We start from the raw sequence: 18,287 nt of genomic DNA, 5'->3' as shown, positions 1-18,287 counted from the left end.
TCAGTGTCTCTGTGTTCTTTATTATGCAGAGTAAGTCGCTGTCCATTAAGGGCTGTCATACTGTTGGGAGTCAACACACTCATGGACAGTCTTACATGATTTCATGTTTTTTCCTCCTCCTACATAACATAAAGTTTTAAAAACTTTACTAAAAGGGATACGTCTCAGAGCTTGCTGCGAGCTATGTTCCTGGCACACAGTGTTCACATTAACAATTAAAAGGAAAGGTGGTTCTCCCTGGTGGCTGCATCTAGTCTCCATCTCATTTTCTGAACCTTCTTCCTATCTGTATTCCTTGTGCTATGGCATATGGATATGGTTCAGCAAGAGCAAATGTTTTGTTCCTAGAATCACTGGAGAATAAGAAGGCTGGCTGGTTGTTCAACTTTAATTGCCTTTCAAGTGCTTGCACGGCAAGCAATAAAACCTTGTGCCCCAAGCAACTCTTAGGCTCTGTTTCACCATTGTGCTGAACACAGCCAGCAACAGACACCAATTGATTTCCTTCTCCCCTCTTGTTAAAGGAAACAGCCACTGCATCCCCATCCTTCTTAGCAAGTGGTGGTTTTGTCAACAGGAGGCGCTATAGTGCTTAACAGAACTGAGAAACCAATAAGCCTCAATAGCAATCTCTCCAAACAGCTGAACAAAGTCTGTCACCAGAACTTTAGGACTGAGGGAGAGCATCTGATTCCATATCTGAATTGGGTATTTTAGTTTGAAGAATTTTTCAGGACACCAAAGAATGAGCTGGCCATACTTCCCATTGTAGTTCTCTTTGATTTAACTCAGAGCCTTAGCTACATTTATAAATTCCATTGTCTGATGCAATAAACTCAACAGAATGCAGATGTGGCCACCTAGAAACTGTTTCTCAGGCAGCCTGGAATCCAAATCTAAAACTTGGGATCAGCTGCTAAAGATGTTGGGGAACTGGTATGGATGGTAGGCAATAAATAGTAATTTTGTATGAGCAGCAAGGAATGTGCTCGGGGAGGAGGGGAGGGCATTTCACATCTAGATTGGGTTCTCTATATACACTTGAATTCTCTGATTCATTGCTGGTTTAACACAGCCCTTTTCAGCCCTTCAAGAAGCAAGTTGAATCTACATGTGGAAGAGGAGCATGGCTACAACCACTGCCCATGCATCCCACTTTGGTATGTTTATTGGCTCTGTGGTACACAGGAGGTCAGCACATGCAAGATGAGAAGACAGAGAGTAGGTGTGATCCTTTTCCTCTTTCAAAATTCCTTGCTCTTTCAAATTTCACGTTTTGAAAAGGGCTTGTAAGACCTAAAACTCCAGTAGCATTGGTGGAATGAGACTGGCTTACACAATACACACTATATGTTTTGGAATTTGCTTCAACAGTACAGCAACAATGCTTAAATATAAAAACTGTCTTCTCAAACCCAGTCACTAATCCTTGCTTGATAAATAAGCATTATATTATGCCTTCAAACTGTCTGTATCTGTGTATATCAGATCTAGGTACAGTCTTTATTGGCATGTCAAGCTATATACTAGGGTTGCCATGTGCCATCTAGCACTCAACAGCTGACAAAATAAATAATTTAAAAAACAAAACAAAACCACTGCCTGCAATAGTGTGACATCAGTTCTGGGAAAAACCAGAAATGATGTCAGTTATATCTAAAAATCAATTAAACTTCTATGGTTTCACCATAGTCAGCATGGTATATCCTGATTTCATCAGATATCAGAAGCTACTCAGAAGCATACTTGGAAGAGAGACCATCAAGGAAGACTCTGAAAAGGAAGGCAATGGCGAACCACCTCTGCTTTATACTTACATTGAAAGCCTCTTGCTGGGTTGCGGAGAAACTGCCCCCTCCCCCACTCTGTTTTAAAAGGTTTTTTCCTCCTCTCTGAAAGTGGTAGGTAGCAGGTTCAATTGCCTGGTAGATTACATTTATACATATGCTAATGGCCTTGGATAGAAATCTACAGAAGAAATTTGGTTCTAGTATGCCTTCCAGGAGGGCTCCCAGGATGCAACTGGTCAAGAGGACAGAGAGAGTGATGTAAAGAGGGTGGAGACACAGGGATGATAAAGACCTTGCTCTGAGGAGGAAGTATCTCTTGGTGCTGATGCTTTGAAAGGAACAGACTGCTGAGTGCTGGTCCAATGTGCCGGCTATTTTTTGCTGATTGTGAGCTCTCCCAGATAATGAGACATAGATAGGAACCTTCTAACTCTTTAAGATTTTTAGTGCCTGCCCTATTTTAATATCAGTTGGGGTATGTCTAGAAAAGGGAAAGAGGACTGGTTTATAACCAGTTTTCTTTTGAAATCTATTTGCTGATCTAATGGTGTGGTTAAGGATACTTGTAAATATTTCCTTTTCAGTAAACCTTTTTTTTGGGGGGGGAGGGGGGGAGATTGGTTTCCAGTGTCCGTACCATCTAGATTCTCCCACCATCTTGGACACACTAGTGCAATAGGGGCTTTCAGGCTGAGAGGAAAGCAGTCAGTGTGCACATGGCTATTACTCCAGGGGAACCCCAAAGTTGCATTTGGTACCTATGAAAACCAGTCACAGGGTAGCAGGAGGCACTATGGCTAGGCAAACCACCTCTGCTTTATGGTTACATTGAAAGTATAGTGTAAGCTCAGAACTAGGCTGAAAACTGGGAAGGGGGAACTGGGAGACGTGTTCCTCCCAGTGGGGAATCTCTAAAACAAGCTGGTAGTGGCAGTGAGTACCCTAGTGGAAGGAAGCAGTAAAACCCTCCAGGTGCTGGCAACACCAAGGAGGAGTGAGCAGAGCAGCTTCTGCAAAACCAGAGCAGGCCTGTTGCATCAAATGAGTCACCATAATTCAGTTGTGGCTTGATGGCACTTTACACATGAATTTGCCTTATTCTGAATTAGACCCCTGCTCCATCAAGATCTGTATTGTCTACTCAGATTGACAGCAGGTGGGACACTAGAGTTGCCAATCCTAGCTTGTGAAATTCCTGGAGATTTGGGGGTGGTCTTGGTGTCTGGGAAGAGGGAGTTTGAGAGGGGAGGGAACTCAGCGGGGTATAATATCTGACTCTACTTCCCAAAGCTGCCATTGCCTCCAGGGGAACTGATCTCTGTAGAATACAGATCACAGTTGTAATTCCAGCAGATTTCCATGCTCCTATGGGCTACTGTGGGTGGGTGAACAACCATCAGGTAGCACCTAACCAAAATTGGTATATAGATAATGCGTGATTTTACCATAGAATTTCCAGTGATTCCTAGAGTTGCATGGCACTTCCAGGTTTTCCCAGAAGTGATGCAATGCCGGCACACCAATAACTTTTTTAATTTATTTTTTTTATTGTCAGTCACTGAAGTGATGACTAGCAACAGGAACTGGGGGTAGATACCTGGCAACCTTATTTTCCATGCCTGCTTTTTGGCTCTCAATCTGTTCCTGCTGGGAGATATGACACCGTGACATGCTACAGTTCAGGCAATACAAGGGGGAGGTGAGTAGTGTTGGTGACAGTTCTCCACAGTATGCATGGAAGAAGAAGAAGAAGAAGAAGAAGAAGAAGAAGAAGAAGAAGAAGAAGAAGAAGAAGAAGAAGAAGAAGAAGAAGAAGAAGAAGAAGAAGAAGAAGAAGAAGAAGAAGAAGAAGAAGATGATGATATTGGATTTATATCCTGACCTCCACTCCGAAGAGTCTCAGAGCGGCTCACAATCTCCTTTACCTTCCTCCCCCACAACAGACACCCTGTGAGGTGGGTGGGGCTGGAGAGGGCTCTCACAGCAGCTGCCCTTTCAAGGACAACCTCTGCCAGAACTATGGCGGACCCAAGGCCATGCTAGCAGGTGCAAGTGGAGGAGTGGGGAATCAAACCCGGTTCTCCCAGATAAGAGTCCGCACACTTAACCACTACACCAAACTGGCTCTCACACCAAACTACCAAGATGGGAGGTAGGATCCCCACTGCATGAGGCATCAGTGAATTCATTTGTGGGACCAAAAATTCATGGATCAGCCCTGCTTGTTAGTTGTTGATGTATGTTACGGAGAGACAAAGCTAAATCTGTTAGGCTCAAGTAGTGTTTTATGATCACAGTCTAAAGTCATCTTGTTACTCTTTCAATTCACCCAAAGCAGAGGTGTAACAATGCTATTGGTGCCCAGCAACTTTGCCTTTCTTTCTTCTTGCCTCTTGTCTGTTATCTCCACCTTTCTTTGTTTCATTTTTTCAGCTTCCCTGATATCCCTAAATGTTTTCAGCTCCCCAGCCTTCTTACTTGCTTCCCAATTCTCCAGCTTTCTTGTCACCTTCCTGCATGTTCCACCCTTGTATTCATTTACCATCTGCCACTCTATCCTGATCTCTCCCTCACAAGTATCCTCCCCCCCCCAAAAAAAGTAATTTAAAACAAGTCTCTTCAGCTAAGGGACAGATTTTTTAAAAAATTGCCATGCTCCTGGAAAGCTGCAGTGGTTGAAGAAGAAAAGGCTGATAAGCAAAAGCTTCAAAATTGCAAATAAAAAAAATCCCCAGCTGGAGGTAAAACAAGAAAATGATGTCAAAGAGTCCCTTTGCTATTTTTGTTGTTCTGAAGTAGCATCCTGGGGAATGCAAGGTGGTGAGCTGGGAACAGAGTTAGGTGAGCACGACCTTAGACTGTACATGAAAAGTGTAGAGAGAACAAAACAAAAAAGCACCCTGTATGCATCACTGGTGGCTGCCACAGCAAACTTCAAATGGCATCTTTGGATTGGCAGTCTTTTCATCCCTTTGCATTGTGTTTTAGGCAGAGGGTGCCCAACACAGTCCCATGGCCCTTTCGGCTCTCCTCATCACACATCTACAAAAGGATTTTGAAGTACAAACAAAGCAGCAGGAATTCTGCTATTTGTTTGCCTTCTTCCATGCATAAACATATCCTTAGATGAGGCTGAACTTTACCGTAAGATGAGGCTGAACGTTAGTGTAAGTAGTCAACAAGCAAAGAAGCAACAAGACAACGTATAGTGTATTTGTGTATGAGAGAGATATTGTGCATTACATATGTGTGAAAGACAGCAAGAGAGAGAGAAAGGAAGACCAGTGTGCCAGCATTATTTGTGAAAAGGAGGAAGTGGAGCATTTTGTATGTATGCATGTGAAAGAGGGAGGGGATGTGGTTGTATGTCTCCTTGACGTATTTGATTGAAGTAAACATGAAATAGCTCTCCTATCTGTGGTCGATTCTCTTATCACCTGCAGATAAGGGTACTACCTGTAGATTGCTCATCTTTAATTTGATGTTAAGGGATTACGTTGATAAAAGCTGTGTGTACTTAGCCCTTTGAAAGATCAGTACCTTGTAAGGACAGGCATAAGTGATAAAAAGCATGCATTAATATCACTTTTTCCATCACAGGGCATATGCACTAGGACATTTATTTATGTGCATAATATCTTAGATTGAGGGCTGCTTCCCACGTTAAAACACATTAAAGATAGGTTCTCATGTTTCAACGCCAGGCCAAGCACATCTTACTGCCCCATCAGAAGAGCCATTGCATGTCTAAAACAGTCGATATAAATCCACAGTGTTGGCTAATTGTATGTGCACCGTGTGTTTTTAGATATGAAAATATTCTTCAAACATTGCAGCAAAGAATGTAGCTGACCCAGATAGGGCTTGTGAATTGGCTCCTAAGTAAAAGTGCAGGAAACTGTGCAAATATATTGGTTCAAGAGACTACATGTTGCAAATCGTACAGATCATCTATGTGGTTGTATTTGCAGGTTCTGGATGGAGTGGATATTTGTGTACAAAAGGTACAAGTTGTTTACGTCTTTGTGTGTTTTAAGGAAGGTTCCATGTGACTTAAGAAAGTGAAGTATGTGTGTCTCTGTGTCCCTGGGTATATGCTATATACAGTATATTTGACTTCCAGGGCAGCATTCAACCACAATCTTAAAGCTGGACTGTAATACATATTTCTGGTTAAAAAAAAAAACTCACAAACACACATGCACAAAAAAGTTGACTTTTCTCTCAGGATTCTCTAGTATTGACTTTCCTGGTCCTTTGCTGAATCCTATTAACTGTATGGTGAGGTTGCCACCTATTTACTCACTTTGCTTGGAAGCAAGACTAGTTTTGTCTGCATATATGCCATCAGGAAAAAAGGGGGCATCTTAAATCCCCATATAAATAACAGATGTACCATAATACAAAACATTTCGTATATAACCTTTTTTTAAAGGGGGATCATCTTTAGAGGGCTTGGAGTTCTCTTAGAATTTCAGCTAATCTCCAGCATACAGAAATCAGTTCCCCTGGAGTAGATGGCAGTTTTGGAGGGTCGACTCTGGCATCCTATCTCTTCTGAGCTCCCTCCCCTCCCCAGACTCCACTCTCCTCAGACTATGTCCCCAGATCTCCAGAAATTTTCCAATATGGAGTTGGCCATTCTACTGTGTGGGATACTACTGGAGGACCTGCAGTGCCTCAGATGTCAGAATGAATATACCTTCTCCCAAATTAAAGCTCTCTGAATACGCCCTCTGTATAAAGACTACTTAGAGTAGTTTGGTTTAGTTTATTTAATTTGTATCCCACCCTCCCTGCCGAAGCAGACTCAGGGCGGCTCACAACACGCAGTGAAGTCACAATAAATCAGTTAAATCAAACATCAATTAAAACAGTTAAAACAATATAAACAATTTGGTACTAATTACCATTTAGTTACAGATGGCATTCAGTATTCTTAGGCATCCTTTAGAGCTAGTATTTCGACAAATTCGGTTGAAAGCTAACTGAAATAATATTGTCTTTCAGGCCTTGTGGAATTGGGCAAGGTCACACAAGGCTCTGACCTCCTCAGGCAGTTGGTTCCACCAATGCGGGGCAGCGATTGAGAAAGCTCTTTCCCTAGTTGTTTTTAGTCTTGCCTCTCTCAGCCCGGGAATCGATAGTAAATTTTCCGTTCCAAATCTAAGTACACTCTGGGGAAGATGTGGGGAGAGACCATCCCTAAGGTAGATAGGTCTTCAGTCATATAGGGCTTTAAAGGTAATAACCAGCACCTTGTAGTGAATCTGGTATTCCACTGGCAGTCAAAAGTGCAATCATCTGGCATTCTTGGTCAAATAATAGATTTAAAGAGGAATCCTAAGTAGAGTTTTAAGGCCTTCTAAGTCCTAAACCCATTAACTTTAATTGACTTAGAATGGTGTTAACTCTGCATAGGATTGTGCTGCTTACTATTCAGCCTGGCAGCTGTCTGCTTTGTTTCTTTTGCCTCCACTGCAAGATGCTTTATGTTGACCAAGATGGCAAAAGCATGGCTTGGCTTCACAGCACCCAAGGGCAGCTGTGATAACTATCAATCCAGGAGTCTCTGAAGAGTATAATCCCCAAGGTGACAGGGACTGGCAAAGTGGTATAACCAAGATTTACGAGACGTCACTAAGAAAAGGTCAACTTTGTAAAGGGCAGCTGTGTTTGTATGCTGGATTGTCTTGCTTTAGGACTATGGTGAAGAAACACCCGTCATTTAGGACACATAAAACGAAACTAAGAAAACATTTGGAGACTACACAGTGGGGAGGCCATCTTGAACTATAACAATGGAGAATGCCAGTAAGCAGGTGGTACTTCCAACTTGTAAAATAATGCAAGCCAAGAGGCTTTCTCTGGGAATTGTCCAAAATGTCCACCTTCTTCCATCTCCCTTTTGCTGCTATGAAACACATAGCAACAAACAAACTCCCTGCTGGTTCTTTTTTCCCTAAGCTTGACAATTTAATGCCTCCCTGCAGACAGACTCTGTTCTTCTTACCATTCATTTCCCTCTTCCTCAAAGATAGCCTCCGACCACTTTTAGACATTTAGATGGGAGCTTGCAAGACCCACGTAGTCTGCAGGCTGAAGAGAATTGGTGCAAATAACACTGAATCTCTGCAAAGAAGTTTAGCTACAATGCCCAACTGTGTCTGTTTGTTTCTTATTACTGTGATATGACACCATACTTTAGTAGTGAATTTCAAAATAAAAATAGTTCTGCTTTTAGTAGACATCACTTTAAAAGGGGGCTATGTCTAGATTGTTTTTCATAGCTGTATTGAGATATAGATCAAAGCTTCATTCCCCTGAATAAATGTTGGTTCACTAAAATTATAAATGTATTTTACTTCCCATCTCTCTCCATGTTCCTCTTCTGACTGTCTACTCTTTTCAGCTTAGATTTTGAACCACTTTGAAGCGCAGTTTTAAATTCTATGCTCGTGCAGCTCCAGAAGCACAGCAACCACTTTAGAAATATAAATATGGCAGCAACAACAAGCAGTGGCATTCAAGGAATAAAGTCAGCACTGCATAGAATCATAGAATCACAGAGAGCGAAGAGGCCATACAGGCCATCTAATTCAACCCACTGCTCAATGCAGAATCAGCATTACATTGTATCGGCCTACAATGAAACACTGAGGTCCAAGAAGACCCCTCAACCCTGTTTCAGTGTGCCAAACCTCAGGACTGAATCTATTACAGGAAGGCCTAGGGAGAATAATAAAACTCCATCTCGGAGAACAGTGGTGGGGCATATTCACACTTGAGAATGTGTCTTATATCTGTGCATGCTGGACAATCTTTTTCTATAACCTAATTTTTGTGTGTGGGAATGGGTGTTTTGTGACTGGTGAGCTGGGAAGATGACACTTCTAGCAATACCTATCACACAATAGTCTAGGAATGTCTACTCCACTGAGAATCCAAGATAGTGAGCGGCTTCATAAAAGGCAAGGAATTACGCTCACAGATGCTTTGCTTTGTATTTGGCACAATGTGGATTTTTTTTGTAAGTGTTGCAAGATCCCCTTGGGCATCTATGCATTTCAACAGCATCTGTGGGAGCTAGGAATGTGTTCTAGCTTGAATAAACTCCAGTACAAAGAGTAGAACCACAACGAAAGTAAATAAGCTGTAAGCTAAATTGGTATGGTGACTAGCAATGCAATCATTTGCAAAGTTACTCACCTCAGCCAAAATCAGTGGGTTTAGACTGGAATAACTCTGCATAAGGATTGCACCATAATAGACTGATTTTTGTACCAGCAAGTCCCCAGTTCAAATACTTTCCTTTCTGTGAACTCAAAAACCATGGGTAAGTTGTCATATCTCATCTTTGCCACTGATCTACCTTGCAGGGTTGCTGAGGGACTACTGAGTTAACGTGCATGTGAAATGCTTGAAATGATTACACATGAAGCACTCTAAAGGCCATTGTTATCAGTTGTTTATTACATTTCCTCTAGTAGTTGCTTACTGATTCCTGGTTTTTACTTTGAATCTGGAGATACCACAGGGCTTTGATATATATAATGAAAGCCTTTGGGCACTTCTTTTTCCATATTTGTTTTCTAAAATTCAAAGCTGAATGTGCTCATCTTTCCACTGTGATGTCTTGCCATGTGATGCATACAAATCTTACCATGCAGTGAGATGCACCTGCCCAGCTTGAACATTCAAAACAAGTGACGGAAGAAGAAACAACAGCCCACTTGATCTCTCTACAAATGTCTGAAGCCACCCTCTGAGTACCAGCTGTAGGATCTTGCCTGTCTTGTCAGAGAAAGCTTTTTTTCATTATCCCTCCAGTAGTTAATCGGAGTAATTCCTAGATTGTACTTGGACAGTTACTTTGTCCCTTTGCATAATAAACTACTTCAGCCTTCATAAAGTGGAGGCAATATCCAGGTGCCTGTTTTTCTTTGCATCAATCCTGGCAGCTCTTGAAAATTGAAATATGGGCCAAAGTATAATCCGTCATCAGTTTGGAAGAAGATCAGATGATGTGCTTTGAGGACTCTCCAAATCCAGAAGTGTTTCTTTGGGGTTTTGGCTGCTCTTGCCTACCTCAAAAAATGGAAAAGGTTCTTTAGCTATAAATGGCGCTGTTTAGAACTGTTCTTTTCATTGATGTTGATGTTGTTGTTGTTTTAAAGTGCCTGATTGAAGGGACTGCAAACAACAATATTCTGGTCAAAGATTAGTCAGTCTCAAAATCCCAGTTTTGGCTAGGACCTTTCATTCATCCTCTGTTGCACTCAGCTAGTCTGAGCTGGCTAATAGTTTTTGGCTTATATGCCACAGAACACCCGTGCCAGTACATTGAATAGAAATTTCAGAGACAGTGGTGCCACTGTAGGGAATCCAAGGGGAACAGAAGCTTCTAAGGATGGGTATTGCTGATACCACCATTGAGGTATTGTCTGCTAATGCCCCCATTCATAGAATAGAAACATCTGAATCTCTGTTTTTGGCTACAGTCACATATGGAGACCTGAATTTGTCTTACTGAAATCCCTGCATCAAGTGGACAGAAGTTTGCTGCGCAGATCCAAGAATTTCAAGGTTGTTAGAGTAACCTTTTTTTAATGATGTGGGATGGCTACCTTAATTTTAAAGTTTTTGTAACACAAATTGTACTGATTTTTTTTCTCCTGAAGCCAGCTCACATTGTTGAATGAGCAGGTTTAGTTTTAATCAGACATTGATGGTCTCATTGAATGGTGCAAGCGGCTGCAATAGAAACTTTGAAGAGATGTGGGTGATGTTTACTGCTTGCCCCTATACTTTTACATCATATATCAAATATCTAAGTATGGCTCCCTCTGCAGACCAAAAAAATCCATGAAAGACAGACATACCAAGCACTAATGTATATAATTCTGCAAACCTTTAGGCAACCTCTGGGTTGCAGAGGGGATGGAGGAACCTAAAAGACTTTTAAAAGGAGGGTGGTGGTACTAAAAACTATCAGTCGAAAGGACATCTACACATGCACAGGAGCAGAAGGAATGCTGTCAAGCAAAGACAAAACAACAAGTTTGATAGCAGGGGCCAACCAAGAGAGGGAATGGACTTTCATCTCTCCCACAAGCCCTGATGGTTCCCCATCTTGTAGCTTCCTAAGACTGTAACTTAAGATCAGATTCCAGCACAAGTGATGTGGAATGTACATACTCCAATTCCAAAAAGCACATTTTGTAATAGAATTTGAGCATATTTTTATATAGCCACACATCGCGAAGAACTGGCAATATAATTTATGGATCCAGAAACTGGTCTGCTGCTCGTTTGTTTTGAGTGGGCTGTAGGTGATTGCAGCAGGTGATTGTTGCTGTTTGAGAGTGTCTGTGTTGCCTGGGGCTGACTGCTGGCCCCACACTCTTTGCATTTATAAGGCTGCACCTTGCCAGAGGCACAAGAGCTAAAGAGCTCTTGGCCTGTGGCTTTTAGCCTGGGGGCACTGTAAGTAGCCAGAATGACCAGGAAGTAGGGCCCCTAGTTTCCTTGTGTTCCCAATAAGATAAGTAGACTTTCCGTAAGGAGAGCCACATAAACACAACAGGTATTAAAGGAAGGATTGTATATTTTAAAAGGTATTAATGAAGTAGAATGCAAGCAAGGGGGTAGATAAAAGGAAGTACTTCTTCACCCAAAGGGTGATTAACACATAGAATTCACTGCCACAGGAGGTAGTGAAGGCTACAAGCATAGCAAACTTCAAGAGGGGATTAGATAAACATATGGATCAGAAGTCCATCAGTGGCTATTAGCCACAGCGTAGCATTGGAACTCTCTGTCTGGGGCAAGGGATGGTCTGTATTCTTTGTGCTTGGGAGGGGCAACAGTGTGAGGGCTTCTGGAGTCCAAGTCCTATGAGGAAAGGAGCTGGGGATGTTTAGCCTGGAGAGGAGGTAGCTGAGAAGTGATACGATTACCATCTTCAAGTACTTAAAGGGCTGTCATATAGAAGATAGTGTTGAATTATTTTCTGTGGCTCCAGAAGGTAGGACCAGAACCAATGGGTTGAAATTAAATCAAAAGAGTTTCCAGCTCAACATTAGGAAGAACTTTCTGACCGTTAGAGCGATTCCTCCGTGGAACAGGCTTCCTCAGGAGATGGTGGGCTCTCCTTCCTTGGAGGTTTTTAAACAGAAGCTAGATGGCCATCTGACAGTGGTGAAGATCCTGTGAATTTGGGGTAGGTATTTCCTGCATTGTGCAGGGGGTTGGACTAGATGACCGTGGATGTCCCTTCCAACTCTATGATTCTAGTGTCCTGGCCCCACTGATGGACCGCCTGATTGCACCTGGGTATTTTGGCCACTGTGTGGCACAGAATGTTGGACTGGATGGGCCATTGACCTGATCCAACATGGCTTCTCTTATGTTCTCTATGTTCTTATGTCTGTTTTCTAATGACAGTTACTCTGTTGATTAAAAGTCGCTGTTAGGTATGTTGATTCTCTTCAAGAAATATTGGCCAGTGCCATAATGCTGCCCTTGCAAATATAACACAGCCTGTATGTGTCTCAATGCAAGACCTGTGCACATATTGTGTCACTCCTGTTTGCAGCCTGTAGTAAATTATACTAAGATGTTATGTCACAGTTACATGCAGCAATTACTGGCTCATTGAGGCTTCTAAAGGTTTTATGCTTGAACTATATCCTTACAAGTAACATGAAAAAAACACTCTGCGTAATTCATGTCCTCTTCTGTGCCTTTAGGATCTCTGTCCTAGTTATTGAGACCAACAACTATTCTGTAGAACTCTTTGTTTTTCAGCTTCATCATTCATAAACACTCATATATGCTGTGCAATGCAACATCATCTAAACCAACTGACTTTTGCATATAACTAACTGAATTGTATCTTCCATCTTCCCCTAGCTAGAGAATTTGAAGGTGATGAAGAGTTTTTGGAGATCCTGGGGATAACGCGAGAGCAGTCGGGCAAGTACGAGTGCAAAGCAGCAAATGAAGTTTCCACAGCAGATGTCAAACAAGTCCGAGTCACTGTGAATTGTGAGTACCTCTCTTACTAGATCAGCAAGGGGAAAGGAAAGCTTAGCCCCCATTATACCTGCAGTTTAATAGCAAGAAAGGAAAAGCCTGTCATAGCTGACCAAGAACATGCCTCATGACTGATTTGTTTCTTGTTGTTTTTTAAAGCCAATATGGTCCAGGGCAAAGAGAGGGCAATCTGATATGCAATCTCTGTGAACCCTGAGTTTGCTTTGTAACCATCTCATTGGGTTATATCCCACTGGGGGAAGAGCCACACTCCGATGCCAGAAATTATTGCCCTTGCATCAGGGAAAGGTGCCCTGAGCCAAACAAAAGCATCAACATTAGCAAAATGGTTTTCCAGGATCCAGCCCAACATTTCAGTTCCTTAGCTGTAAAATGGTAAACTTTGTTCACCTTAAGGTTACACCAGGAGTAGATACAGGTCGTAAAGCACTTGGTCCACTAAATAAATAAACAGACAAGCCTCATGTCATCTTTGACCACATGATGACTTTTGTTAAAGTCAATGGCAGCTTTAGTAGGTTTCCCTAACCAATCTATGACAGATGAGCAAGGGGAAGGATCTCATAAAAATTAAGATGTGCATTGAGAAACTGGAATATATGTTGGCTAACCCATCAATAATTTCCACCATCACCATCTTTTGAATATCTTCCTCCTCAAAAGCAAAACAAAACATGAAATTACCAAACCCCTGCAGCACTATGGATATCCACACAGGACACAGTGAAACTAGCATCCTGGTGTTCTTCTCAGTCCCAGATCCCATTTTTCAATGTTCCAACAGGAGCCTTGCTTAACTAGCTGAAGTTTACATCCGTGAGCACAGCTATGTCCAATTAATGGTATGGATCTTTGTCTACATGAGAAAATTACATTTCACTGAATCATTATAGTGTGACATTCTTGCATGGTGTCTTCATTGTTTTAATTAAATCAGGGCTGTTTTCCCATATGAAGAAGCAGCTAATTCTGTGATGTTAAAATAAAGGTGCAAAAAAAAAAGACACAAAAATAACTAACCATTACAACAAGATGTTTTAATTGCTATCTTCTGAGTGACCACATCTCTATGTAAATATGTGCCACATTCTGTTGCTTATTTTCTTCTAAAGGTCCCTATTTTGCCATGGTTTGAGAAATGAGGTGCTCTTTCCCTTTAAATAGCCTCTGCCTAATGAGACCATTATTTAAAAGTCCATCCTTATCCAGAGAGCAGATAAGAAGTGCTATAAGGGTGAGGTTTGGCTTTCTAAACAGTTGGGGAAGTTGATGAGAATTTCTGAGTTTGTGTGACTGTGTGATTGCTGAAATTTCTGAGTTTGTGGATGCTGGGGAACTGCCATTTGTTTGGTTTGAGTGGGCTGAAGTTGATTGTTGCTGACTTATTAGGAGTGACTGGGTTCTTGGGGCAGACTGAGGCCCCACCCTCTTTGCATTATTAAGTTGCACCTTTTGCCAGAGGCGCGAGCCAGAGGCAAAAACCCATATCCCTATTTTCCTTGTGTTCCCAATAAGGTAAGTAGACCCTCCAGAAGGAGAGCCACATAAAAAAACAGGATTTAAAAGGGGACTGTATATTTTTTTAAAAAGCTATCATGAAGGTAGAATGCCAGCAGAGGGGTGGGAGCTTCCCAGTGTTTTGCACTGTGTCACATGTATGACTATCTGCCCAAAGGACAGAAGTCTTGGGTGCGTGCTTGATGTAAGGAGCTTCTGGTCCTCAGGGAACGAGTTCGTACCCTTGAGGCCGAGGTGACTGACATGGAGATGCAGAGCAGTCAGTTAGGCACTCGGAGAAGACTCTCAGGGACGTATTAGATGAGCCCCACTCTGAACATGGTAGCCCCGTTGCTGCCAGGGAGCATGAGGGTCGAGAGGGAACAGGACACCATGCTGCGGATAAGGGGAATGCGCCCTCAGAAGGGACCTCTTCTTCAGTTGATGAGCGGGTATCCTTTCGCATCAAGGAACCATCCTTGGGCGGGGGGGGGGGGGTCTTGGTAGTTGGTGATTCGATCCTTAGGCAAGTAAACAGCTGGGTGGCAAAACTGGGTACTGACTTTATGGTGACTTTCCTGCCTGGTGCAAAGGTAGCAGACATTACACATGTTGTAGATAGGCTGATAGACAGTGCTGGGGAGGAGCCAGTGGTCGTAGTGCATGTTGGCACCAACGATGTGGGAAAATGCAGTCGTGAGGTCCTAAAGGAAAAATTTAGGCTGCTAGGCAGGAGACTTAAGGCCAGGACCTCCAAGGTAGCCTTCTCAGAAGTGCTAACTGTTCCACGTGCAGGGCTGGAGAGACAGGCGCAAATTAGAAGTCTCAATGTGTGGATGAGCCGATGGTGTAGGGAGGAAGGGTATAAGTTTGTTAGGCACTGGGATGCTTTCTGGAACAAGCGGGAGCTGTACAAAAGAGATGGTCTCCACTTGTCCCCAAATGGAACCAGGCTGCTGGCGCTTAAAATCAAAAATGTGGCAGAGCAGTTTTTAAACTAAATCTTGGGGGAAAGCGGACAGGAGATGAAATGTCTCTGTTTCGGGAGGACTCATCTCAAAGAGATGAAGGGTTAGCTGTTACTTTTCTACCGGGTAATGGATCAGAGTTGTCCACTGAGATGGTGACTAACAGTATGGACTGTCTGCCAAAGTTTCGAGGCAGCAGGAGGAAGGTTGTGGGCCTAACTTGCCTGGGAAATTATAGATGTTTGTATACAAATGCAGAAGTATTCAAAGTAAAATTGGTGAGTTGGAATGTTTAGTGTTGGGAGAAAACATAGACATTGTGGGAATTGTGGGGTGACTTGATAGAAGTTTACCAGATTATGCATGGGATGAAGAAAGCAGAGAAAGAAGTACTTTTCTCCCTTTCTCACAATACAAGAACTCATGGGCATTCAATGAAATTGCTGAGCAGTAGGGTTAAAACAGATAAAAGGAAGTACTTCTTCACCCAAAGGGTGATTAACATGTGGAATTCAGTGCCACTGGAGGTGGTGGCAGCTACAAGCATAGTCAGCTTCAAGAGAGGATTGGATAAAAATATGGAGTTGAGGTCCATCAGTGGCTATTAGCCACAGTATATTACTGGAACTGTCTGGGGCAGTGATGCTCTGTATTCTTGGTGCTTGAGGGGGGGAGGGCAAAGTGGAAGGGCTTCTAGACCCACTTGTGAACCTCCTGATGGCACTTGGATTTTTTGGGGGGGGCTGTGTGACACAGAGTGTTGGCCTGATCCAACATGGCTTATCTTATGTCCTTATCCTGTGTGTAGCTAAAACATATTTACCCTTCCCTTGTAGGAGAGATGAAAGCCACAGGGAATACAGTTTTATTCCCAAAATCAAAACGCCTGAATCCCATAATATTTGAATAATAGATTGAGCAACATACCTTAGCACATTCTTGATTTTTTTAATGAGGGACCTCTTTGCAGATTTATGTGCGTGTGTGTATTCATAGATACAATTTAATGGATTTGAGTTATAAGTCTTGAGAGAGGTTTGAGCCTTGAGAATCACATTGGGTGTGTATCCAATTTTTTAAAAATCTTGGGCCTGATTTGAAGAGTAGCAAATTGGTGATCTCAGGAATCAGAATTTTCTGTGCCTTTTAAATCAGCATTGCTTGTCGGCTTTTATTTGCCACATGTTGACAAGAATAGAAAGCTGCCATGGCCTGAAAGAGGAAAGCGAGTGAAAATGACAGGAACAAAATGGGGACATCTCCGGATGAACATGAGACTATCCCTACATATTTCTTTAAGTTGTTGGCACTTATGTCTTTAGCCAGTCTTGACTTTATTTGGTCTTCTATTCTTATTGATGTTTTGATTTTATTGTTTATATAGCATTGTATCTTACAAGGTGTAAGTGAAAGTGGCAGTGGGAGATTATGTGTTCCATTCAGTTATGTGAGTTTAAGCGATTTCAAGCTGAGAATTATACGCCAACAGCTTCATAGATGAGGTGCATTTTGAGGAAGAAATAGTGGCAGAATCATAAAGGACTTCTTGGAGGACTAAGCATACAGACTGATGAAGAACAGAGAACAGAAAGCTTTAGGGAGACTTGAAAGAAGCAGAGGATATTGCAACTGTCTACCATCGGCAGGCCCTATGCTGCAAATACCAACTCTGCTGTAACATTAATTTTACTTTTACTGTTCTAGATCCTCAGTATATATAATATGTGCCCAACTGAGCCACCATTTTAACTTCTTATGATCTGTCAAATTGTGATCATATTGATTTGGTTTTAACTGTTGTTTATACTGTTTTTAGAATGTTGTTATCTACCCTGTGGAACCAGCTCCCGGAGGAGGTGCGGGCCCTGCGGAACCTCGACCAGTTCCGCAGGGCCTGCAAGACTGCCCTTTTTAGACACGCCTATAATGATACGGACTGCTGAGTTGCAATGAACGAAGAACCGCCATCTCTAACACCATTTAAACTGGCAGATTCAGCGCCAGAACAGCTATTACTGCCAGATATATATATAATGTAATGTAAAATTAAGTATTTTAACTGAATTAACGGGGTTTTATATGTGTAATTTTAATTGCTAATCTAATGTTTTACTATTTATGTTAATATATTACTTACTGTTAGCCGCCCTGAGCCGCTTTGCGGGGAGGGCGGGGTAGAAATAAAATTTATTATTATTATTATTATTGGGCCCATTTTTGGAAAAGGGCAGAATAGAAATTGCCTAAATAAATATAAATTGCCTAAATAAATAAATCCCATGGACAAGAAAGTATCAGTACAGCAGAACAGAGAGAGATAAAGGGTGAAAAGCCATAGAAGTTATTGAAGGTGTGGACAACACATTTCTGATGGATCCAGGAGAGGACAGGGAACCAGCATAGGGATTTAAGGAAAGGGCCAAGTGACATTACTGAAAGATTTCGCAGGCAGAAGGTGAAGGGTCTGAGGTGTGAAAACTGCAGGTCAAAGTAGAACAGGGTTAGAAGTTTCGACTTGTGTTGCAATGGTGTATAACACTCAAGTAAAAAAATATCAGAGTGGGGGTGTCAAACCTGCAGCCCAGAGGCTGGATCAGGCCCCCGGAGGGCTCCTATCAGGTCCACGAGCAAGTCTGCTTCCTTCTCCCTCTCTCTTGCTTCTTTCTGTGTCACAGCTTGCTTTGTCAGGCTTTCTCAATTGCACAGAAGCCATAGAGCAAAGCCTCTGTTTTCCCCATTGGCTGAGGCTCCTCTCATGGAAAGGAAGTGGGGGAGAGGGAGCACTCGCTTTGATACTGATCACAATATTGCAAGAATGCTAATGCTTTAAGCATGTTTTATTTTAGGGGGGGGGGGTTTGAAAAAAAATCTTTAATTGTGTTTGTGTCCTTTATAAAGTTTATATCTCCGTTACCCGGCATTTCATTTTATGACACACACGGCCTGGCCTAACAAGGTCTCATTTATGTCAGAT

The 18,287-nt window shown here is 42.2% G+C and overlaps 1 protein-coding gene across 3 annotated transcripts in view; it reads left to right on the top strand.

Moving 5' to 3' along the window:
• LSAMP (limbic system associated membrane protein) overlaps positions 1 to 18,287 on the top strand; it is a 2,408,919-nt gene that overhangs the window by 2,324,663 nt on the left and 65,969 nt on the right. For all 3 annotated transcript variants that reach the window (XM_060234657.1, XM_060234655.1, XM_060234656.1), the window contains one exon: positions 12,705 to 12,839. In XM_060234657.1, coding sequence (XP_060090640.1) covers positions 12,705 to 12,839 — 135 coding nt within the window. The remainder of the gene's footprint in view (positions 1 to 12,704; positions 12,840 to 18,287) is intronic.

Source organism: Heteronotia binoei, chromosome 3 (assembly GCF_032191835.1).
Source record: "Heteronotia binoei isolate CCM8104 ecotype False Entrance Well chromosome 3, APGP_CSIRO_Hbin_v1, whole genome shotgun sequence".
NCBI classification, from domain to species: domain Eukaryota; kingdom Metazoa; phylum Chordata; class Lepidosauria; order Squamata; family Gekkonidae; genus Heteronotia; species Heteronotia binoei.
The sequence above is the reverse complement of the archived record's forward strand: the minus strand, read 5'-3'. Positions and strand labels throughout refer to the sequence as shown.